A 25,243-nucleotide genomic window follows, 5' to 3' on the forward strand; every position below is an offset into this window, starting at 1 on the left:
TCTTCAGTTTTTCTTGCCCCAGATGTCAGGTGCCCCCAAACTGGTAGGCTGAAAAATATGCCAATAAAAATGCATGCACAAAAATAACATTTTCTTCATCTACAAGCAAATACACCAAAAAGGTTGTATAGGATAGAGAAGTGCAGATAAGTCCCAGCAAGGAAAATAGGGATGGAGGGAGGGTAACCTGGACTGCAACAGTGAATACACTCGAACATCTACATTTATGGTAGGTACACAACTGTACTATGTTCATCGTGTTTCACTGTTGCAGTCATTACTCTTGGGTTGAATCCCAAAGCTGAGGTAGGGTGGCTGGGATAAATAGGATTAGGAGAGGCTATGAGGCCCTGCAGAACTTCAGTGGCAAAGCCGGCTCCGGACTTAGAGTATAGAGGTAAGTGGTAGTGCTTTGAGAAGGTGTGTACTGAACTACAAGTTGCAGCCTCTAAGATATCTTTGGTTGGTACTCCTCTTGAGGAAGGCTGCTGAAGTGGCTGCTGCTCTGGCGGAATGAGGCCTAATGCCCTTAGGCACTGATTTGCCATGTTGAAAATAGCAGAAACGGATGCAATGGCCTATCCATTTAGAAATAGTCTGTTTTGAGATAGCCTTTCCTTGTGATCCTGCAGCATATGAAACTAAAAGTTGCTCAGTCTTTCTGAAAGCTTTAGTTCTGTCCAAGTAGAAACGTAACTGCCTGTGTATGTCCAAAGACTGCAGAATTTTCTCACCCTTGTTCTGTGGATTAGGATAAAAGGTTGGCAAGTGAATGGTTTGGTTAAGGGCCATACTGGACACCACCTTAGGCATAAATGTAGGGTTTGTCCTCAGAGAAACCCTGTCTGGATGAAAAATGATGAAAGGTTCCACAGCCATGAGTGCTTGTAACTCCGAGACTCGCCTTGCAGAGGTTATTGCTAGGCGCAGAGCTGTTTTCCAGGATAAGAATTTTATATCTGCTCTTGATGCTGGCTCGAAAGGAGGCAGTGAGAGTTTTTCCAAAACATAACTGAGGTCCCAGGCTGGAATTGGTGCTCTACTTGGAGGCTTAATGTTTTTGGCCCCTCTGAGGTACTGCCTTATTAAAGGATGAGAAAAAATAGGTGGTTCCGTATTGTAATGGGCTGAAATGGCAGAGGCATGAATCTTAATTGATGAGAAGGAAAGGCCTTTGTTCAGCATCTCAGTTAGGTATTGTAAAATCTGAGGGATATTTGGTACACACATGTCAATGTCTTGTTCCTGGTTCCAAGCACAGAATCTCTTCCATTTTTCTGCATAAGATTTTCTGGTGCTGGGCCTCCTGGCCTCCAAGATAACATCCATAACAGCTTTTGAAAGAGGATTGTTCTGAAAGGCTACATTATCCACCATGCTGCCAGATTTAAGGTCCTGAGTTAGCTGTGCAGGATCTGATTGTTTTGTTGGGTCATGAGTATGAGGCAATATCCATGCTGGACCTGGAAACAAGCTCTTCAGGATTGGGTACCAGTGCTGGCATGGCCAGTCTGGTGCAATCAGTATCATTTTTGGCGTCTCTTGTCTGACCTTTAGGAGTACCCTGGGAAGGAGAGGCAGCGGGGGAAAAGCATATACCGTTAGATTTTTCCAGCTGAAGGATAGGGCGTCCACTTGCCATGCTTGCTTGTGATAAATCCTTGTGCAAAATCTCTGCAATTGGCAGTTGTGAGGGGAGGAAAATAGATCTATGTCTGGGCATCCCCATTTCCTTATTATCATGCTGAAGACTTGTGGAACCAGTTTCCATTCGTGGGGATCCATGAGGTTTCTGCTTAGTTCATCTGCCAGAGTATTTGTTTTTCCTGGCAGGAATTGTGCTTGCAAGTGAATTTGAAAAGCCAATGCTGTGTCCCATAAGGTCATTGCTTGTCTGCAGAGGGGGTAGGAATGTGTACCTCCCTGTTTGTTTATGTACCACATGACCGTAGTGTTGTCTGTCTTTATCAGTAAAGTACAGTTTTGTACTTACCATAAATGTAGATGTTCGAGTGCTCATACAGCTGCAGTCATAACAGATGGGTTATCCTGCCGTCAGGCGGGTCCTCGGTCGGACGAATTCCAAAGTCTAGGTCCGGCATCGGTTGTCGTCGCTTCTTCCCGGATGTCAGTGCGGCAGGGGTATAAAAGAGGCAGCCGACGCCATTTTCTTCAGTTTTTCTTGCCCCAGATGTCAGGTGCCCCCAGAAGGAAGGCAAACATAATGTTATGCAAAGATGCAATGTTGATAAATCAAAAACAGTAGTTGCAAGCAAATACACCATAAAAGAATACCCCAAAAAGATTATATGAAAAGTGTTTGTCATAAGGCCTGTCCTAAGAGGGGATGGAGGGAGGGAAACCTGGACTGCAGCTGTATGAGCACTCGAACATCTACATTTATGGTAGGTACAAAACTGTACTATGTTCATCGTGCATACAGCTGATGGGTACAATCCCAAAGCTAAGTAAGGGTGGTAGGCACTAAGTGGAACTAGGAGGGGCTAGGATGCCCTGCAGGACTGCTGTGGCAAAGCACGCTCTAGATTTTGAGTATAGTGGGAGGTGATGGTGCTTGGAGAAAGTGTGCACTGAACTCCAGGTGGCTGCTTCCAAAATGTCCTTGGTAGGGACCCCCCTGAGGAAGGCTGCAGAGGTAGCTGTGGCTCTGGTGGAGTGGGATCTGATGCATGCAAGCACAGTTTTTCCATGAAATGAGTAACAAAAGCGTATGCAGTGGGCTATCCATTTTGAAATTGTTTGGAAATAGCCTTTCCCTGAGCACCTGCAGCATAGGACACAAAGAGTTGCTCAGATTTCCTGAATGGCTTTGTTCTGTCCAAATAGTAACGAAGTTGTCTGTGAATGTCCAAGGAATGTAGTAGTCTTTCCCCTTTGTTTTGTGGATTAGGATAAAAGGTAGGTAAGTGGATAGTCTGATTCAAAGCTACACTGGATACTACCTTTGGCATAAAGGTAGGGTTGGTTCGTAAGGAAACTCTGTCCTGATGGAAAATGATGAATGGTTGCACAGCCATGAGGGCCTGTAGCTCCAAAACCCTGCGTGCTGAGGTGATAGCCAGAAGAAAAGCTGTTTTCCATGACAAGTACTGTAACTCTGATGAAGAAGCTGGCTCGAAAGGAGGAAGGGTCAGCTTTTCCAATACGAAGTTGAGGTCCCAAGCAGGGACTGGTGGTTTCCTTGGGGGTTTTATATTCTTTGCCCCTCTGAGGAACTGCCTTAAGAGAGGGTGAGAGAATAAAGGAGGATCTGTGTTGTAATGTGCAGAAATGGCTGAAGTGTGGATCTTGATGGAGGAGAAGGAAAGTCCATTGTTTAACATCTCAGCTAGGTACTGTAAAATTTGAGGTATATTTATTACCCAAGGATTCTGTCCCTTTTCTTGATTCCAGGCACAAAATCGTTTCCATTTGGTGGAGTAGGCCTTTCTAGTAGAAGGTCTTCTGGCCTCCAAGATGACATCCTGCACCTCCTTGGAGAGGAGAAACTGTTGAGAAATCAAGAAATTCTCCATGTGGCTAGATTTAGAGTTTTGAGATTGCTGTGAATGGTTTTGTAGTTGTGCTGGGACAGCAGAAGAGGGACTAGAGGTAGGATCCATGGTGGGGAATGTGTCAGGCTCTTCAGGAGCGGATACCAGTGTTGTCTTGGCCAGTCTGGAGCAATGAGAATCATTTTTGGCCTCTCTGCTCTGGCTTTTAATAGAACTTTGGGCAGCAGAGGAAGAGGTGGGAAGGCATAGACTGTCAATGTTGCCCAATTGAAGGAAAGTGCGTCCACTTTCCAGGCCTGTGGATGGTAGGTCCTTGAACAAAATTTTTTCAACTGGCAATTTCTGTGGGTAGCAAAGAGATCTATGTCTGGCTGTCCCCATGCCTGAGTTATCTTTGTGAAAACTTGAGGATGCAACTTCCATTCGTGTGGATCTGTCATATTTCTGCTTAGGTTGTCTGCCAGTGTGTTTTCCTTCCCTGGCAGGAATTGTGCCTGTAGTTGAATTTGCAGTTCCAGTGCTGTGTTCCATAGGGTCATGGCTTGCCTGCACAGGGGTATGAATGAGTTCCCCCCTGTTTGGTTATGTACCACATCACTGTGGTGTTGTCTGTCCTTATCAATAGCTGGCCTGGATGTAGTAGGTCTTTGAAGGTCAAAATAGCCTTTTGTACGGCTAGCATTTCCTTTTGGTTGATGTGAAGGTGCTTCTCTTTTCGGGTCCATTTTCCCTGAATGCACTGATCTGTCATGTGTGCTCCCCAGGCGTAGTCTGAGGCGTCTGTAGTGATGATTTGAGTTGCTTGAGGTACACAGAATGGAAGACCTGTGTTTCTTTGGCAAGCTTGAGTCCACCACAAAAATTCCTTTTGAAGGCATGGAATGAGTGGTATAATTGCTTCCAAGCTGTGGCTGTGTTGAGACCATAAGTTTTTCAGGTACCATTGAAGTTTCCTCATATGCAGCTTTGCACATGGGATTAGTAGGATGCAAGATGCCATGAATCCCAGAGCCTGCAGGATTTTCCTTGCAGTTAGCCTGGTGTAAGTTGCCATTTTTTTGAAGTATTGAGACAGTTGCCCTTGCTTTTCTGGCGTGAGGTAGGCCATCTGGGTGGTTGTATCCAAGCTGGCACCCAAGAAAATTATTTGTTGAGAGGGTATTAGTTTTGATTTCTTTTTGTTGACTGTGTATCCCAGGAAGTTCAACAGTTTTATTACAAACGCCAGGTGCTGCAGTAGTGTGTCCTTGCTGTCCGCTTGGATCAGGCAGTCGTCCAGATATGGGTAGATTTGTATCCCTTGTAGTCTGCAGAAGGAGATTACTGATGCCAGGCATTTCGTAAACACTCTGGGCGCAGTAGATAAGCCAAAGGGCAATGCAGGGAATTGGTAATGGGTTGAACCTGCAAGAAATTTGAGGTATCTTCTGCAATCTTGTCTGATAGGGACATGCAGGTATGCCTCCTTGAGGTCCAATGTTACCAGCCAAGACTCCTTGCCCAGCATGGGAAGAAGCTGCTGTAATGTGAGCATCTTGAATTTTGGCACCTGTAGATATGTGTTTAGGATGGATAGGTCTAAGATAGGTCTCCAATCTTTGTCTTTCCTTGGTACCAGGAATAGTCTGGAATAAAACCCTTGACCTTGTTCTTTTGCAGGTACCTCTTGAATTGCTTTCATGTCCATGAGAGCTGAAACTTGTTTTTGTGCCTCTGCCCTTTGATGTTGTGGCAGGTATGGCAAGCCTCTCATTTTTGGAAGGGTGTGAAAGTGGAACCTGTAGCCTCTGTCTATAATATCCAGAATCCATTTGTCTTTTGTAACAATATGCCAATTTTTTGAGAATAATGCCAGTTTTCCACCCAAAGGTGCTGCCATTAAAGCTTTGCTTGGCAGGTGTAGGGGGGGGGGGGGTCATTGTGTCCGTTTTCTAAAAGACTGTGATCTATCTTCTCCACCTCTTGGGGTAGGTGCTTGCCACTGTCTGGCTCTGAAAGATCCCTGAGGTTGCCCTCTACCCCTTAGGCGCCTGTATCTGCCCCTTTGAGGTCTGTCCGTGGCTGGAAAGGACCAATGTTTTGAAGGCCAATTTCTGCTGAAACGTGGAGGCTGTACCTGCAGGAAATCTTTCACTGTTTGCATTGATTTCGCTTTTTCCTCCATTTTCTTTAGCACCTCCTCAGCTTTAACACCAAACAATACATCTTTTTGAAGAGGTGCATCTAATAATTTAGCTTTGACATGATCTGGTAAGGTTTGCAATGAGCCAAGCATGCCTACGTATAACAGAACCCGTAACAGCAGCTCTACATGAGGCCTCTAAAGCATCAAAACCACACTGCAAGGTATGTTTACCCACTTGCTCTGCACCATGTAACAAATCCTGCAACTCTTTTAAATCTGGTTGGTCTGGTTGTGTCATCTTGCTTTTCAGCTGAGATATCAAAAACTGTTGATACTTTAACATATGGAACTGACAGTTTAATGCCCTCATGGTTAAAGTGGCCGAGGTGTACACCTTTTCCCCCCACCTTTCTAAAGCTCTGGAATCTCTCTCTGAAGGTAATGGGTTTTTAGCAGTAGAGGCCTTAATTCCCTTGGGACCCTGTGAAATAGTTTCTGGGTCAGCAGTATGGCTTTTATATAGGAACTGGTGAGAATCAGGAACCCGGTAATACCTGTCTGGTTTAACAGGAGCTGGAGGCAAAGAATCTGGATTAAGGCTGGCTTCTGTGTACACATCATCCAATATATCTAAAACAGGAGGGATAGCCAGAGGCCTATGCTGGGGGAGCAGAAGAAATTCCCTGAGCCTTTTCTTGGAATCTGAGTAATCTTGGCCTTCCCAGTGAAAGTGTTCCCTCAGTGTATGCAGGGTTTCCCCAAAAGAGAAGTCCTCAGGAGGGGAGACCGAGGGAATAGACTCCTCTGCATCAGAGTCTTCGAATGGAGAATAGGCATAATCCTGGTCCTCAGATAGTTCTGAGGTAATAGAAGCTTGATCTGAGGAAGGGTAGTCTCTTCCTCTAGTCTGGGCCTTTTGTCAGAGGGTGGTTGAGAACCCCTGATAAGAGTAATCAAATCCTCAGCCATTTTAAGCATCTGTTTTTTAGGCATGGTGCCTTGAGAGGGGGTCTGAGGAACCTGTTTTTTTGGTTTTCATGGCTGCTTTAGATTTAGTGAATGCTTTAATAGAGAAGGAGGAAGGCCTGAAGACCCCTTGAGAAATGGCAGGCCTATCTAAATTCTGAGTTTCCCCGCCAGGAGTGGCGTCGGAGTCTGTAGTAGGAATGGGGGCCGAGGAGCCTGCGACCTCTGGTACTGAAGACACTGATAATGCATTGTCATCGGTACTCAGGGGCTGCGTAGGCGCCTCGCTGAGTACCGGAGAACCGGTAGTCGGCCTTAGCGTGGTTTCAGTAGGTGGCTCGGACCTCGTATGTCGGTCCTTATCTTTGCGTTTTTTGCTCAAAACTGGAGTCGGAGTATCCGACGACATAATATAATTAAATTTTTTACCAAAAAAGTGAAGGGCGAACTCCGCCCGACGCTTAATAGTGCACTTATTGAATCTAGCACAAAAACGGCAGGCCGAGACGTCGTGGTCTGGGCCTAAGCAAGGTATACATAAAGAGTGGAAATCCTTATGCGGCATTTGCTTCCCACATGAAATGCAATTATTAACTTTGTCTGACATCGGTCTGAGGCAAGAAAAGTTTCCCCAACGGGGTACTTAGCTTTCAAGAAGACTTCGGCTGAAATACTTTCGTAAATCTCAGGAGCTGGCCGACCGGCACTTGCGAACTGCTTCTGCTTCGGGCACCGCGCGGCAAGAAAGACTGAAGAAAATGGTGTCGGCTGCCTCTTTTATACCCCTGCCGCACTGACGTCAGGGAAGAAGCGACGACAACCGACGCCGGACCTAGACTTTGGAATTCGGCCGACCGAGGACCCGCCTGATGGCAGGATAACCCATCTGTTATGACTGCAGCTGTATGCACGATGAACATCTGTCCTGGATGAAGCAGGTCCTTGAAAGCTGTCAGGGCATTTTGAACAGCTAGCATCTCTTTTTGATTGATGTGAAGATGCATCTGGTTTGCAGGCCATGTGCCCTGAATACATTTTCCTGCCATATGGGCCCCCCAGGCATAATCTGATGCATCCATTGTCAGTGTCTGCCTGGCTGTGGGTAAACTGAATGGCAGACCCTTGTTGTGGTGACAGGCTTCTGCCCACCATCGAAACTCCTGTTGCAGGCAGGGATGAGTGCAATTACTGTCTCCAGGCTGTGGCAATGCTGAGTCCAAACACTTTTTAGGCACCACTGTAGTTTCCTCATATGCAGTCGGAATTAGTAGAATGCAAGATGCCATGAAACCCAAGGCCTGCAGGATTTTCCTTGCAGATAAATGGGTTTTTGTTGCCAATTCCTTGAAGCAAGTAGTCAGATGCTTTTGTTTGTCTGGCGTAAGATAAGCCATCTGGGCAGTTGCATTTAAGCTTGCACCCAGGAATATTATTCTCTTGAGAGGGCACTAGTTTTGATTTCTTTTCGTTTACTGTGTACCCTAGGCCAATTTGTAATCTTTTTACAAATGCCAGATGCTTCAGAAGAATGTCTTTGTTCTCTGCTTGAATTAGGCAGTCGTCCAAGTAGGGATATATTTGAATTCATTTTTGTCTGCAAAACGCAATTACTGGTGCCAGGCATTTTGTGAAGACCCTGGGCGCAGGAGATAAGCCAAAGGGCAGTGCAGAGAATTGGTAATGCATTGAGCCAGCTATGAATCTGGGGTATCTTCTGCAAGATTGTCTGACTGGGACATGCAGGTATGCCTATTTTAGGTCCAAAGTTACGAGCCAAGCTTTCTTGCCCAGCATGGGCAGTAGCTGCTGTAGAGTCAACATCTTGAATTTTGGAACTTCCAGAAACATATTTAAAATTGACAGGTCCAGTATTGGTCTCCAGGTTTTGTCCTTTCTGGGTACTAGAAAAAGTCTGGAGTAAAATCCTTGCCCCTGCTCTTGTAATGGTACTTGCTGAATGGCTCTCATGTCCATGAGGGTTGTAATTTGTTTTTGTGCCTCTGCTCATTGATTGTGTGGCAGGTCTGGCATACCTTTTGACCTTGGTAGGGTGTGAAAATGGAACCTGAAGCCTTGGGACACTATGTTCAGGACCCATTTGTCTTGGGTAACCATTTGCCAATTTGATGAAAAAAGTGCTAGTTTTCCCCCTAAGGGGGCTGCCAAAAGATAAGTGCTTGGATCTGGTAGAGGAAAGTCACTGGGATTGTTTCCTGTAAGGTTGTGATTTGTCTTCTCTGCCTTTGGAGGTAGGAGCACCCCATTGTTTAGGCCTGTATGAGCCTTGGGGCTGAGATCTGCCTCTGGGATGCCTGTATCTGCCTCTTTGTCGTCTGTCTGACACTGGAAAAGACCAATTTTTAGGCGGCCAGTTTCTGCTACACCTGGGTGGCTGTACCTGTAAGAAATCCTTGACTGTCTGCATGGATTTTGTTTTATCCTCCATTTTTTTTTCAAAACCTCTTCTGCTTTAGTACCAAAGTATCATGCTGTAATGGTGCATCTAATAATTTTGCTTTAACATGATCAGGCAGATTCTGTTCCCTTAACCAAGCATGCCTTCTAATAACAGAACCTGTAACAGCGGCCCTGCAAGAGGCCTCCAGTGAATCATAACCACATTGCAAAGTATGCTTTCCCACTTGTTCAGCTGCATGCAATAAATCCTGCAATTCCTTGTTCTCTGAACATTCAGTGTTTGTCAACAATTTTTGTTTAAGCAGTGACATTAAATATTGCTGATATTTAAGCATATGAAACTAACAATTTAAAGCCCTTACAGCCAGGGTAGCAGAGGTGTAGACTTTTTTCCCCCATCTGCCTAGAGCCCTAGAATCCCTATCAGAGGGGACAGGGTTTTTTGCAGTGGAAGCTTTAACCCCTTTGGGACCCTGAGATATAGTTTCTGGGTCAGCAGCGGGGTTTTTATACAGGAATTTATGAGAATCCGGGACCCTGTAGTATCTGTCTGGCTTAGCAGGTGCAGGGGGTAAAGAGTCAGTGGACAGGCCGTTCTCTGAAAATACATCTACAATGTCTAAAACAGGTGGAATAGCAAGGGGTCTGTGCTGAGGAAGTAGCAGAAAGTCTCTGAGCCTTTTCTTAGATTCAGAATAATCTTGGCTCTCCCAGTGGAAATGCTCCCACATGGTATGCAGTGTTTCCCCAAAAGAATAATCCTCAGGAGGAGGCGCTGAAGGAATGGATTCTTCAGCATCAGAATCCTCATAGGAAAGCATGGAGTAATCCCGTTCAGAAGAGGAATCAGAGGAAATAGAAACCTGATCAGAAGAATCATACTCTGTCTCTTGCCTACGCTTCTTATCAGGAGGGGGATGGGAGCCCCTGATCAAGGTAATTAGGTCTTCGGCCATTTTGAGCATCTGTTTTTTAGGCATGGAAGTCTGAGTAGGAGAATGCTGTACTTGTTTCTTTGTCTTTAGAGCTGCTTTAGTCTTTGAAGCTGAAGATGGCTTAAATATATAGTTGTGCAGGTCTGAAAACACCCTCAGAAACCAATGCCTGCTCAGCGGCTCCGGACCCATCTGAGGGAATGATTTCTGAGTGTCCAATACCTTGAGTATCCAGAGGCCCAGTCGGCTCCACGTGGGAGTCGGAAGCGGCCTGTGGCTCTGAGGTAGCGGGCGCCAGGGGCTGCGAAAGCGCCTTACTGAGAACCGGCGACTGGCCTAGCAGAGGCTTCGTTGTCGGTTTTGGACCTCGGAAGCCTATCCTTTTCCTTGTCCTTGCGTTTTTTGTAAACTCCGGTTGTCGGCTGGTCCAACAGCATTATATAATTAAATCTTCGGCCAAAGTAATGAAATGCAAAATCGAACCGACGCTTGATAGTGTGTTGGTTAAATCTAGCACAAAACCCACAGCTAGCAACGTTGTGATCAGGGCCTAGGCAAGGAATACAGTAAGAGTGAAAATCCTTATGAGGTATTTGCTTCCCACAAGAAATACAATTGTTAACTTTTTCTGACATCGGTCTGTAGCAAGAAAAAAGTTTCCCCAATGGGGTACTTAGCTTTAATGAAGACTTCGGTTCTGAAATTCGGATTTGAAAATCTCAGGAGTCGGCCGACCGGCAGTTGCGAACTGCTTTTGCTTCGGGCACCGCCCGGCAAGAAAGACTAAAAAAAATGGCGTCGGCTGCATCTTTTATACCCCTTGCGCACTGACGTCAGGGAAGAGGCGACAGCAACCAACGTTGGACCTAGACTTTGGAATTCTGGCCGACTGCGGGTAGCCTGCCAGCAGGATAACCCGAGAGTAATGACTGCAACAGTGAAACACGATGAACATATACTAAGCCTCTGGTATTCGGGCCGGCTGAGGGCTACCCCTGGCAGGTTAACCCAAGTGTTATGACTGAAACACGAAGAACATCTAAATGGTATCCAAACGCTGACAATTACAGAAAGACAAAACACTATGAACAGGAAATCAGGGTGAGATAATGTTTATCAACAGTCTTAATGGACTTGGGAAATGTTTTCCCCCATAAGAAGTTCAGTCCCAATACACTGGTGCTGCCTTTCTTTACAAAATTAATCAACAAAAATTCCACTAATGCCTACTCCTTCAGCTGCTGGTTAGCAAAGAAATGTCAATAAGCAAAAGAATCCCTCCACAGATGATGTTTGGAATAGTGTGAGAGAATGATTATCCTCCCTGATAAGCCTTCGCTGGAAGTGTTGTTCCTTCAATCTATAAGATAATCACAATTAGGAAAATTGTGTTGCAATCAGTTTACTTCATCCTTTGACAAAAAGACACACTTCCTTGACAACATCTGTTCATCAAAGTGTTGTGGAATTGACTAATTAACAGTATTCACAATGATCTGCCTTATGACTAGGTAGAGGAAGAAATATACATATCTGTTCAATCTAGCCTTCTTTCTACCCAAAGAAAACTGTGAAACAGGATTTTTGGTAGGACACGCCAGAAGGAAAAAAATGCATCTCAGTATAAAAAATTAATGAAGTGAAATAAATATGCAAAAACAAACCAGGTAAATAAAAGAAAGTGCAGCCACCAAACCATCAAACTGCATTCACAAAGTGATACCTAAAACTTGAGAAGTTTAACCAACCACTGACAGGTAAGCAATGAAAATGGCTGAGCCTGTCTCCCCTTTTACTGATGTTTCGTCTTTAATGAGACAGAGACTGACACAGAAAAGATGGCACTAGTTTCATTATGAAATGCTAAGACTTCACTGCCAAAGCACCTTCAAATGTAAGGGGAGTTCTTCAGAAGACTGCACATCTGAATATAAAAAAAAAAAAAAAAAAAATCTGCATTGTACACATCCAGGTACATAAACCAAACATAAAAAAGTTCACATTTATGAAAATAATGGTGTCAACACAAAGTAACAATCTGGTGGACTTACCAACCCAGACACAGTAGCAGTAGATGTTGCTATGGCAGGAATAATCCTGCCAGCTATACGCTTGGTCTTCAGACGATCAGCTGGCTCAATATTGTACATTCTGGCTCGTAAATTGGAAGCAGATGTAATAAAGTCTATGTGACCATTACTATCATCATCTTTCTCAAAGGTGACTGCAGTCATCTGAAGATACGCTGTCAATGACAAATCAGTGCAAAACATTGAAATGTCACTGCTGTATAAATGCTTTTAATGACTGGCATAATGCAAAAATAATGTATAAATATTTTAATGAGTAACAACAGAGAAAGTATTCAGCGCAGTAGTAGGAATAAAAACAATAAGTCAGGGAATTTTGACTTTTTTTGTCCAAAACGTCGAGAAGGGGGAGGTCCCTAGTCAGGAAGCAAAAAAGTTGCCGCTTTAAACAGAGACCCATTACATCTATGAGGTGCTGTGAAAGTCTACATATGCTAAATGTTGACTGTGATACAAGACATTTACAGACAACTCACTCACTTGAAAGATCTTAATGCCAAAGAATTTTTTTTCACCAGCAGGTAACAGCTCACAAGAAATGCATTTTGTAGTGTAAAACTCCTTCAGCTCCCATAATGTACCACACCACCCTTTCCCTCAAGATTAAGCTTGTGTTAAGGACAATGCAAATCTAAAGGAACTCAAAGAAGACTTCAGGGCCTTTCCTGTATGTCTCTCCACAGACAGTGATTTATACAAAGAAGAGGAAACACCAATCGGCTTGCTGAAGTGAATGGATATGGTTCATGAAGTACTAATATAAAGTATATAATTTCATGCAGTACATGGAGCATGGTGATTGTACTCCAATATCTGGAAAAAAAGACACATTAGTTAACTACTTCTACAGAATGAGACCTGATCTTAACAATTGTTAAGCATCCCTGCTTCAGTTGTTAAGATCGGGTATCATGCCAGGCAGTCAAATATGCAGTTCTGATAAGCAAACGACAACAGCAAAAGAAAAAATATTTATTTCTGCCTTCTGTCTGTGCCAATAATGTGTCCCTGACTTGCTGTAAGATAGCAGAATGTCTTACGTTGTCTTTCTGACAGCGATCACTAAGTGCTTTACAGCTCTGAAAGCCAACAAAACACTTAGCGCTTTTTTCTTTAACTAGTAGTACATGGAGCAGATAAAGCTCCATGCTTTCAGGCTTCATTCTCAAAGTGAATTTGTTGGCAATCGTGTCTCCAACACATAATAAGCACATTACAATCAGCAACCCCACTTCAAAACTAGAACAGAGCTTCCAGTTTAAACCTTTTAGGTGGCATAAAGGTAGAATACTACAAGGAATGATACAGTCCAAGACCTTAAGATCACATCCAACACATTGTGCCTTGGAAAACTATACAGTGAAGCCCAAACCACAGCCTCACAGATATCACTAACCGAGGAATGCATTCCACAGAGAACTACTCCCACCTGTACCTATATGGAAGGCTGCCCAGTGCTGCCCGAACTCCTTTAAGCAGGATCCTGCCTGAGTGGGTGGGACTAGGGAGAGAAGAGCCCATGCCTGGTATTAATAGCCAAGTCCCCCTCCTTTAAAATGGGAAACAACCCTAAAATGACTCAGAGGAGGTTCCTACTACCTCCAAGGAGTACAGAAATCCACTTCCTCCCTTAACCAGCAGTGGAGCCAATGGCCATAAACTATGTTCCATTAAGTGTTATAATACAACCATAAACAGGAATTGCCAAAGGAAAGATGGGACCAAGAAAGCCCATCCCCACCAACATGCTAACTCAGTTAGCAAAGGAAAGAGCTGCAATCCTTCCAAAGAAGTCAAAAGGGCTTGTGTCCAGTGTGGCCACACTTTCAAAAACCCACTGCTCAACTGGCCATAACACACAGTCTTCCTTTGCAGTGCAAGTACAAGGGGTGGACCTAAGAGGCTGGCCAAAAAATTGCCATCATAATTAAAAGTGCAGCAAGACCCTCTCCTGAAACCAGAAGTCACAGGATCCTAGAAGGAGAGGGAAGAGATATGATTCTCCCAACAGCACTGTAACAAATCTCTACAAAGCCAAAAGGGAACATGTCCTAAGAGAGATTGGCAGGCTCAGAAGCTGTCTATAATGGGTCTTTGCCTGGGAAAACATACAAGGCCATGTTAAACCCAGAGCTGTTGGAAATGCTACACTTAAAGAAATCCCAATCCCTCAGAGCCACACGCTCCAGGGATCTAAACCTTGTCATCACAATAAACAAAACATGCTCGAGGGATAGGTTCCTGATCCAGAGACTCCCCAGACTCTGGAATAGACTGCCCATACATGTCAAGCAGGGCGCCTCTTTAGCCCGCTTCAAAAGGAACCTTGATGATTGGATGGGAGAAAGGAAATTCACCCCGGGGATCACGTCAGTCACCCTGCTAGACAGGGGTCCAGGAAGTAAATAGTGTGGGAAGAAATAGCCAGGGAATCGTTATGGCTAGGCTTGTATAGGCCCTAGGGCCAATAGCCTAGTACCAACCTATGAACCTATGAACTCATTGCTCTCCTAACTGAATGCCTCTTTCATTTTCTGCATTTTTCCCAACAAATAAGTCCTCAGGGCAGAGGAAAGAGCGTCATCTGAATCAGTGTGTTCTCAGAGCCTGAAGATAAGGAACAGATGTCTAACGCAGGAGTTTTAGTCCTCCTTTGGAGACAGACCTCTCATTCCTTCAGCAGGAGAAGATCCTAGGACAGGCATCTGCGGCTGGCTGGCTGGACCTGCCTCTGGACTTCATGAACTCCTGGGCCAGCTTAAGCAGGGTTCTGTGTACCAACATGGGAAGATGAGGCTTAGGGCCGAGGCAGCATGGGCTGGGGAAAGCTAATTGTCCTCTTGGATTTGGGTGCCTAGGATTTTGTAAACAAAGCCTCAGGACTCTGACAGGTGGCTGCGATTTCCTCATGTATGACTACCAAGGGAATACCATCCTCTCCCTCAGTTACCAACACTCTGGTGTCAGAAGATGAGGCCTGCAAAGTGACTCCAGATCCGAATGACATCTGTGTGATACTTGTCACTTTGATGTGGCCTCCCACCAATGCAGCCTCCAGAGGGGTCACAACAGAGGGATCAGGCATAGTGGTCATCAGAGCAGGGGCCTGTAAAGGCACCTCATCTGAATCTTTGGCGGAAGACCTGACTGTGGACATGGAAGACTCTCTGTTGTCAGTGATGTCCTCCTCCTTTGGCTTCTTCTCCTTCCATTTGTTAGGTAGGAAACTGGATGACGCAGAGGTATTAGATGAGGCAGGTGACACTGGGTCTAAAGACTGTGTGGGCTAAAAGGACTTCACCTCTATGTTTCAAAGTTTTAGAATGAAATCTAGCAAACAATGACCAAAAATGTGCTGAAGCCCTAAGCAAAACAAACAATATAAATGGAAATCTTTATGTGTGATTTAGTTTCCACAATTTAAGTAGTTATTAACCTTTTCAAACATTAAATAGGAGAAAACTTCCCAAATGTGGTATTTACCTGAAGCTAAATTGTAAATAACTCTGGAAAAACTAGCCAGCCAATGCAGTGTGAGTGCTAGAAACATGGAATAGTGCATTGGACCACATGACTAGAAAAAAGTGAAGATGGCACTAGACACCCATTCTTATACCCTGACATCTGGACAGTGGTTCTTAGATGTCTGTCGACTGGGGATTATGCAAAGAATCTGGGAATTGGGCTGGTTGTGAGCTTCTGCATAGCAGGAAAACCCAAGGATCAGTACTGCAATTCTGACTATGAAGAACATCAAAGGGATGCTCTTCAAATATTCCGGCTGCTTGCAGTAGTGCAAGACTCCTCTTAAATAGGGGATAGGAGGCCATAGAAAAGAGGACTAACTCTGGGGTCAACAGTTTCAGCCAAGTCCATTAATCGGTACCACACTTGGAATCAAGGGGCCTAAAAAGGTCAAAGAAGAAATGAATTCTCTCCCCTGTAACACAAACCAATGCACCTCCAAGGAAGGTGAACAACTCACATACCCAGACTAGATTCATATCCAGGCCAAATGTCCAGACAAAGCTGATCTTTCAAGTGGAGGAACAGATGCAATTAAAGAATAATGCTGCATACACACACACAAAAAAGACAACGTTCCATAGTCCTCGTAATATTGCCTGCAGAAAGTATATGCATGGCATGGGGCAAAAGCCCCAATACACAACTTCTCCACCCACAGGTAAGAGGGAATGCAGTCTTCCCTGAAGGGTGAGGAAGAAAGATGAACATCTTGTTGACTCCATCCCCGTTCAAAGAAGTTGGGTGAGAGAGAGCTCCCAAGGTTCAATGGATGTGGAAACTGCAATCTTAGGCCAAGCAAAAACAGCAGCCTAGTTCTCCTTCCCAAACAGGAAGGAAAAGCTTTCCCTGCCCATCAGATAAAGTTCTTCTGTGGAACAGGAAGGGGAGAACAAGGCGGGAATGTAAAGTACAGTTGTGTACACTTACCATAAATGTAGATGTTCAAGTGTATTGACTGTTGCAGTCATCACATTTAGGTTATACCTGCCAGGGAAGCCCTCAGCCAGCCGAATACCAGAGGCATAGTATTTCCGCTTTGGTTGCTGTTGCTTCAGTACTGATGTCAGGTCGTCAGTAGTATAAAGCAAGGCAACTGACACTATTAAATCAGTTTTTCTTGCCCTAACCTGTCAGGAGCCCCCAAGTAGGAGGCATGTTCTGGTGGAAGAACCCCACAATTAGAAAGTAAATAGCAAAAAGTCCCTTGTAAGGAGAGAGAGAGAGAGAAGAGGGAGATGGAGGGAAACCAGGACTGCAACAGCAAACACACTCTAACATCTACATTTATGGCAAGTGTACACAACTGTACTATGTTCTTCATGTTTCACTGTTGCAGTCATCACATTTGGGTTGATTCTCAAAGCAGATGAAAAGGGTGGAGGCAGTCAAGGAGACTAGGGGCTGGCTAGGATGCCCTGCAAGACTGCAGTAGCAAAGCCTGCCCTAGATTTGGAAAAGATAGGCAGGTGGTAATGTTTGGCGAAAGTGTGAACAGATGTTCAGGTGGCAGACTCCAGGATGTCCCTGGTGGGGACTCCTCTGAGGAAAGCTGCAGAGATGGAGGCTGCTCTGGTGGAATGAGTCCTGACCCCCTTAGGGGGAGGCTTTCCGTGTTGCTTGTAACAGAAATGGATGCAGTGTGCTATCCATTTAGAAATTGTTTGTTTGGAGATGGCTTTGCCCTCTGCCCCTGCAACAAAGCTAACCAGCAATTGATCAGACTTCCTGAATGGTTTAATCCTGTCTAGGTAGAATCTGAGATGTCTGTGCACATCTGGAGAGTGCAGGATTCTTTCCCCCTTGTTCTCTGGGTTAGGGAAAAAGATAGGCAAATAAATGGATTGGTTGAGAGCCACACTTGACACCACTTTGGGCATGAAGGATGGGTTAGTCCCGAGGGAAACTCTGTCAGCGTGAAAGATGATGATGGGCTCCACAGCCATAATTGCTTGTAGTTCAGAGACCCTTCTGGCTGAAGTGATGGCCAGAAGAAAAGCTGTCTTCCGGGAGAGAAATCTTAACTCTGCTGAAGATGCTGGTTTGAAGGGGGGCAAGGTGAGCTTTTCCAACACAAAGTTAAGGTCCCAAGCTGGGGTAGGTGCTCTTCTGGGTGGCCTCAAGTTGCTAGCCCCACTTAGGAATTGTTTGATCACAGGGTATGAGAAGAGGGGCTGCTCAGTGGGGAAATAAGCAGAGATAGCAGAGGCATTTATTTTAATAGAGGAAAAAGACAGACCACTGTGTAGCAGGTCAGCTAGGTAGTCCAGGATGAGAGAGAGGGAGGGAGGTCTGTGCCATATCAGCACCCTTAGCCTGAATCCCGGTGCAGAACCTTTTCCATTTGTCAGCATAAGACTTTCTAGTGCTACGACGTCTGACCTCGCGTATAACATCTAGTACCTGTTTAATGAGGTTGGCAGATTGATCAGTGGTTAGGGAATAAGCCAAGCTGCCAAATTGAGGATCTGTAATTGGGGATTCATGAATTCTCCTTCCTTCTGGGTCGGGAGGGTTGGGGTCCGAGTGAGATGCCATGGTGGCAGTGGAGACAGGCTGCACAGCAGTGGGCACCAGTGCTGGCAAAGCCAGTCTGGAGCAATAAGAATTGTCCTTGTTTTTTCCTCCCTTATTTTGAGCAGTATCCTGGTAATGAGAGGTAGAGGTGGAAAGGCATAGACTGATAGACTGACCTAGGGGAAGGGCAGGGCATCCACTTTCCAAGCCATGTTGTGATGCTGCCTGGTGCAGAACTTGCTAAGCTGATGGTTGGTGTGGGAGGCAAAGAGGTTGACCTTCGGAGTGCCCCATTTCTGAGTTATTAGGGTGAAGGCTCTTTTGTCTAGCTGCCACTCGCATGGGTCCAGAAGATTTCTGCTTAAGTGATATGCCATAGTGTTTAGAGAACCAGGAATTGTGCTAACATGTGTAGTTTCATGGCAGAGGCTGTGTGCCAAATGGTCATGACCAGCCTGCATACAGGGTAGGAGTGAGTCCTTTCCTGCTTGTTGATATACCACATCATAGTGGTGTCTGTTTTGATCAGGAGAGCCCCTGGGACTGGGGAGAGAAGGGGCCTGAAAGTTGTCAATGTGTGCTGGACAGCTAACATCTCTTTTTGGTTGATGTGCAGATGGATTTGCTGTGGGCTCCATTGGCCCTCTATGCACCTGCCATCCAGGTGTGCACCCCAGGCATAGTCTGATGCGTCTGTGTTGAGGTGTGTGGGCGGCGAGGGGTGGTCAGAAAGGTAGTCCCTTTTTGTGGGAGCATGCTGCTGCCCACCAAAGAAAATCTTTCCTGAGGCAATGTATCATGGGTATAAGAGTTTCCAGGTCTTGACAGTGTTGACACCAAAGGCTTTTTAGGAACCACTGAAGTTTCCTCATATGCAGTCTGGCATGAGTAGAATGCAAGATGCCATGAATCCCAGAGCTTGCAGGATTTTCCTTCCAGATAACTGGGGTATGGTGGCTAGTTGCAAGAAGTAGGCTGTCAGGTAAGTTTGTTTTTCTGCTGTAAAGAATGCCATTTGGGATGCTGTGTCCAGGCTTGCTCCCAGGAATATAATCCTTTGGGTGGGTACTAGTTTGGATTTCTTTTTATTGATAATGTACCCTAGGGAGGTCAGTAGGGACTTTACAAAGGCCAGGTGCTTATGCAGCTTTTCCTGTCTGCCTGAATTAGGCAGTCATCTAAATATGGGTAAATTTGAATATTCCTTTGTCTGCAAAAGGGCTTCAAGCTAACAGCATAATTTAAACCAGGTAAAGAATCTGCCTGTAACCTAACTATCCATTCATACTTAAGTTCAACAATATTGTTAATGTTACCACCCCTATTACTAACATATACTACATCAATAACTCTGAATTCTTTACCTGGTTTAAATACTGCTGGTAGCTTGAAGTCCATTTTAGTAAAAAAACGGGCAGAAAATTTATAGTTTTATGTATATGCTTACATATATGTGTATGGTACCTGCATATATATATTTATATATGAATTTTTAAATGATTTTATATAACTTTTTTATATATACATATGCATCATTACAAAGTGTATATTGTAATATGGGGGAGTATCATTGCTATCCTGTGATAGGCTGGCTGTAATAATGTGTTTTTAAAGAACTAAAAACAAATGTCCACGCTAACACAAATACCAAAGCAAATAAAACTCCACAGGTGAAGAAACTTGGTTCAAAAAAGCCAATGTGTATCAAACTGCTAGACTACTCCAACAATTTAGTTTTAATTCAAAATCCCAAACGCACATAACAAAACCCATGTTTTGTTATTTGCGTTTGGGATTTTGAATTAAAACTAAATTGTTGGAGTAGTCTAGCAGTTTGATACGCATTGGCTTTTTTGAACCAAGTTTCTTCACCTGTGGAGTTTTATTTGTTTTTAAAGAACTCCTGTTTAAATGTTGTATTTTTTACTTTCATGATAGTAGCACTGAGGAAGGGTGTTTGTGACCCGAAAGCTTTGCAATAAACATTGTTTTTTTGTCTTTTGGCATTGGATTCTTGAGTCTAAATTCTAACACTATGTTGAGGACCCAGCAGTCGCTGGTAATGGTGGCCCAGGTCCTTGTATAAAAGGAGAGTTTTCCTCCTAGGGGTAAGTGAAGGTCGGCAGAGGGAGGGGGTGGTGGAGGAGAGTCATTGTGAGGTCTTATCATGAGGGGGTGGCTTAGAACTCCCTGCTTTTGAAGTAGAGGGATTCCACTGTTTTGATCTCTGCATTCCCTGTGGCTGCTGTTGGGGGGGGGGGGGCTGCCTCCACAGGGTCTGGGCTGAACTGACCTGGTGGGAGCAGTAAAGGACCAGTGCTTGGAGGGGCAATGCCTACTGAACCTGGGTGGCTGGACCTGTAAGAAATCCTTAACTGTCTGCATAGATTTAGCTTTTTCTTCCATCTTTTTTAAGACCTTAGTGCCAAATAAGTTGTCTTTGTGCAAGGGTGCATCCAACAATTTAGATTTAACATGGTCTGGCAAGGGCTGTTCCTTAAGCCATGCATGCCTTCTAAGGACAGACCCAGTGACTGCTGCCCTGCAAGAAGCTTCTAGGGCGTCAAAACTACAATGTAAGGTGTGCTTAGTTACTTGACTTGCAGAATTCTAACTCTTTAGATTCTGCACAAGCAGGAAAGGAAGACTCTACTTGTTTGAGGAGTTTCATGGTATGTTGCTGAAAGTTTAGCATATGGAACTGGCAATTTAGTGCTCTGATAGCAAGACTAGCAGAGGTGTATACTTTTTTATCCCATCTGTCTAGTGCTCGAGAATCCCTATTTGAGGGGGTGGGATTCTTAGCAGAGGTTGCTTTAATACCTTTAGACCCTTGAGAAATAACCTAAGGGTCAGCAGTAGTTTTTTGAAAATAAATTTGTGTGAATCAGAGACTCTAATACCCGTTAGGTTTTCTGGGTGCAGGAGGTAGGCTGTCAGGAGTCAAAATGAATTCCAGGAAAACATCATCCACAACATCCAGGACTGGGGAAATGGCCAGGGGTCTATGCTGTGGAAGATCTAAGAATTCCGAGTCTCTTTTCAGACTGAGGGTAGCCCTGACATTCCCATTGGAAATGCTCCCATAAGGTATGAAGGGTTTCCCTAAAGGAAAAGTCCTCAGGTGGAGAGGCTGAGGGAATGGAATCCTCTGCATCAGAATCCTCATAAGCAGAAAGGGGTTGCATGTCTTCATATTCGGATGCATCAGAGTAATCAGACTCCTGCTCAGACAAAACTACTGGGGACAGATCTCTTTTTCTTTTGGAAGGGGCAGCCTGGCTTCCCCTGATAAGCATGATAAGGTCTTCTGCCATTTTAAGCATTTGAGACTGGGGCAAGGAAGCAGGTGCCTGGGAGTGGGTCAGTTTCCTGGGTGTAGTTCGTATCCTGGGCCTTAGAAACTCGGCTGTTTTGGAAAGTAAGGTAGATGCGAAAGAAGTTGTGGGTTTGTGTTGAGAATCAGTAGTGCGAAGTACTTCCTCTGAAGCCGGTGCCTGCTCAGCGGCTCCAGACCCATCCAAGAGAGAGACAACCGCAGGGTCCTTAGTCGAAGAAGAGTTTTGTGGCATACCGGACTCCGAAAGGGTCAAGGTAGCAGCCTGACAATCCACAGAAGCAGGGATCAGGGGCTGTGAAAGCACCTCACTGAGGACCGAAGTACTGACAACTAGCTTAACGGAAGCGTTGTCGGTAGGTTTGGACATGTGAGGCCTGTCTCTGTCTTTATCCTTATGTTTCTTTGGAAGATCAGCTGTCGGATGGCTTTCCGAAGCCATATCGGAATGAGAGGACTGTAAGCGAAAATATCTAGCTACAATAAGGGCCCAATGACATTTAGTTCTGGCGTTGAACAAAGCACAAAAGTGACAGCTGGGAATGTCATGGTCTGGGCCTAAGCAAATGATTCAGTAAGAATGAAAGTCTCGGTGTGGTATTTGCTTTCCACAGGCAAGACAATTGTTAACTTTTTCTGACATCGGTTAGTGCAAGAAAAAAAGGATCCCCAACGGGGTACTTAGCTTTAGAAGACTTCAGCTTCAATTCGGAAGACGAAACTCAGGCAGAGGCTGACCGGACTGGCACTCATTGAACTGCTTCTGCTTCAGGCTCTGCGGCAAGAGGGACTGATGTAATGGCGACGGCTGCCTTACTTTATACTACTGACGACCTGACATCAGTACTGAAGCGACAGCAACTGACGTGGAAGTACTACGCCTCTGGTATTCGGGCCGGCTGAGGGCTACCCTGGCAGGGATAACCCAAATGTGATGACTGCAACAGTGAAACACGAAGAACATCCCAAGAAGTCTCCCTTTCCCATCACAGCTTACATTCTAAGCGTGGCTTCCATGTAAAGCTCTCAGAAAAGCTGCCTTCTACCACATCTGGCACCAGAATACTGCTATGCAGAAGACTTCTTAAGAAAGGCCTGCCAGACCAAAGAGCAAGTCATGTGGGGAGGTCCTGATTTTCCACAAAGGGTGCCTACAGGACTTCCTTTTCCTTCCCATGCAGCAATATTTCAAACAGTGAAGGAGCACCCCTTCTGCTTCTCCTAAGGAAGGGATCTGCCTACCATGCAGAAACCATCAACTAAGGATCAAAGTTCTTGTCCAAACAAGTCAATTCTATCAAATAAACATCCTCAAAATACTACCAAATCTTCCTCAGGGTTAATGAATGCAGTCAACTGACATAGGCACACTGCTTGGCCAATAGCTCTCATCACAGCATTTATTCCAAATAATAAACACCTACTAAAGTGGGGTCTGTAACAGCAGGACAGTCATGAAAGAGAGAGAGAGAAGAGCCTCACTGATCCCAGACTCCAGAAAGATCTGCAGAGCATCCAAAGCTCCCTCCAAGACCAAGGGTGGAAAAGTACAGTTTTGTACCTACCATAAATGTAGATGTTCGAGTGCTAATACAGCTGCAGTCCTCACAGATGGGTTCTCCTGCCGCCAGGCGGGTCCTCGGTCGGCCGAATTCCAAAGTCTAGGTCCGGCGTCGGTTGTTGTCGCTTCTTCCCTGACGTCAGTGCGACAGGGGTATAAAGGAACCAGCCGACGCCATTTTCTTCAGTTTTTCTTGCCCCAGATGTCAGGTGCCCCCAGAAGGAAGGCAATACATAAAATTAGGTAATAATGCCATGCAATATAATCAAAAAACAGTAGTTGCAAGCAAATACACCATAAAAGAATACCCCTAGAGGGGAAGGAGGGTGGGAAACCTGGACTGCAGCTGTATTAGCACTCGAACATCTACATTTATGGTAGGTACAAAACTGTAATATGTTCATCGTGCATACAGCTGCAGTCCTCACAGATGGGTAGAATCCCAAAGCTAAGAAAGGGGTGGTAGGCACTAGGTGTAACTAGGAGGAGCCAAAATGCCCTGCAAGACTGCAGTGGCAAAGCCTGCTCTAGATTTGGAGTATAATGGTAAGTTGTAGTGCTTGGAGAAGGTATGCACAGAACTCCAAGTGGCTGCTTCCAAGATATCCTTGGTAGGAACTCCTCTGAGGAAGGCTGTAGAGGTGGCTGTGGCCCTGGTGGAATGAGTTCTAATGCCTGTAGGTACAGTTTTGCCATGAAAGGAATAGCAAAAGCGTATGCAGTGGGCTATCCATTTTGAAATTGTCTGTTTGGAAATTGGTTTTCCTTGAGATCCAATGCATAGGCCACAAAGAGCTGTTCTGATTTTCTGAAAGGCTTTGTTCTGTCCAAATAATAACGCAGTTGTCTGTGGATGTCCAAGGAATGTAGTAATTTCTCCCCTTTGTTTTGAGGATTAGGATAAAAAGTAGGTAAGTGTATGGCCTGATTTAAAGCTACCCTGGATACCACTTTAGGCATAAAGGACGGGTTGGTTCGTAAGGAAACTCTGTCCTGATGGAAGATGATAAAAGGCTGGACAGCCATGACAGCCTGTAATTCTGAAACTCTACGAGCTGAGGTGATAGCCAGAAGCTGTTTTCCAGGACAGGTATTGCAAATCTGCTGAAGCAGCTGGCTCAAAAGGAGGCAGGGTCAGTTTTTCCAGAATGAAATTAAGATCCCAAGCAGGTATTGGTTGTTTCCTTGGCGGTCTCAAATTCTTAGCCCCTCTGAGGAACTGTCTTAAGAGAGGGTGAGAGAATAAAGGTGGATCAGTGTTGTATTCTGCAGAAATGGCTGAGGCATGGATTTTGATGGAGGAGAAAAAGTCCACTGCTTAGCAATTCAGTCAAATATTGTAGTATTTGTGGTAAATTCAGATTTCCAGGGTCATGGCCCTTTTTCTCATTCCAGGTACAAAAACGTTTCCATTTTGCGGAGTAAGCTTTCCTAGTTGATGGCCTTCTGGCCTCCAAAATGACATCCTGCACCTCCTTGGAGAGTAGGGCTTGCTGTGATGCTAAGGAATCTTCCATGCGGCTAGATTGAGTGTTTTTAGTTGACTGTGAAGGGCTTTGAAGCTGTGTTGAGTCAGAAGAAGAGGCATTAGAGGCAGGGTCCATGGAGGAGAATGCGTCAGGCTCCTCAGGAGTGGGTACCAGTGTTGTCTTGGCCAGTCCGGAGCAATGAGGATCATCTTTGGTCTGTCTGCTCTGGTCTTCAATAGCACTTTGGGCAGCAGAGGAAGAGGAGGGAAGGCATAAACTGTCATTGATGTCCAACTAAAGAGAGAGCGTCCACTCTCCAGGCCTTTGGATGGAAGATCCTTGAGCAGAATTTTGTCAATTGATGATTTTTGTGGGAGGCAAATAGATCTATGTCTGGCCTTCCCCATTCTTGGATTATTTCTGTAAACACTTTTGGATGCAACTTCCATTCGTGTGGATCTGTCATATTCCTGCTTAGGTTGTCTGCCAGCGTGTTTTCCTTGCCTGGCAAGTACTGTGCTTGTAGTTCCATTTGAAAGTCCATGGCCAAGTTCCAAAGTGACATGGCCAGTCTGCATAGGGGGTAAGAATGTGTTCCTCCCTGCTTGTTTATGTACCACATAACTGTGGTGTTGTCCGTTCTTATCAAAAGTTGACCTGGTTGTAGAAAGTTTTTGAAAGCTATAATAGCATTTATTACTGCTAGCATTTCTTTTTGATTGATGTGAAGGTGCTTTTCTTTTTGGGACCATTTGCCCTGAATGCACCGTTCTGTCATGTGCGCC

At 45.0% G+C, this 25,243-nt stretch overlaps 1 protein-coding gene across 1 annotated transcript in view; it reads right to left on the reverse strand.

Annotated features, from left to right (window-relative positions):
- The window catches only part of UBA6 (ubiquitin like modifier activating enzyme 6), a 2,440,735-nt gene that overhangs the window by 297,080 nt on the left and 2,118,412 nt on the right, over positions 1-25,243 (reverse strand). The window contains exon 28 of the mRNA XM_044060993.1: positions 12,011-12,204. Within this exon, the coding sequence (XP_043916928.1) occupies positions 12,011-12,204 (194 nt within the window). The remainder of the gene's footprint in view (positions 1-12,010; positions 12,205-25,243) is intronic.

This window comes from Protopterus annectens, chromosome 2.part0 (assembly GCF_019279795.1).
Source record: "Protopterus annectens isolate FY-2018-M chromosome 2.part0, PAN1.0, whole genome shotgun sequence".
Classification (NCBI taxonomy): domain Eukaryota; kingdom Metazoa; phylum Chordata; order Ceratodontiformes; family Protopteridae; genus Protopterus; species Protopterus annectens.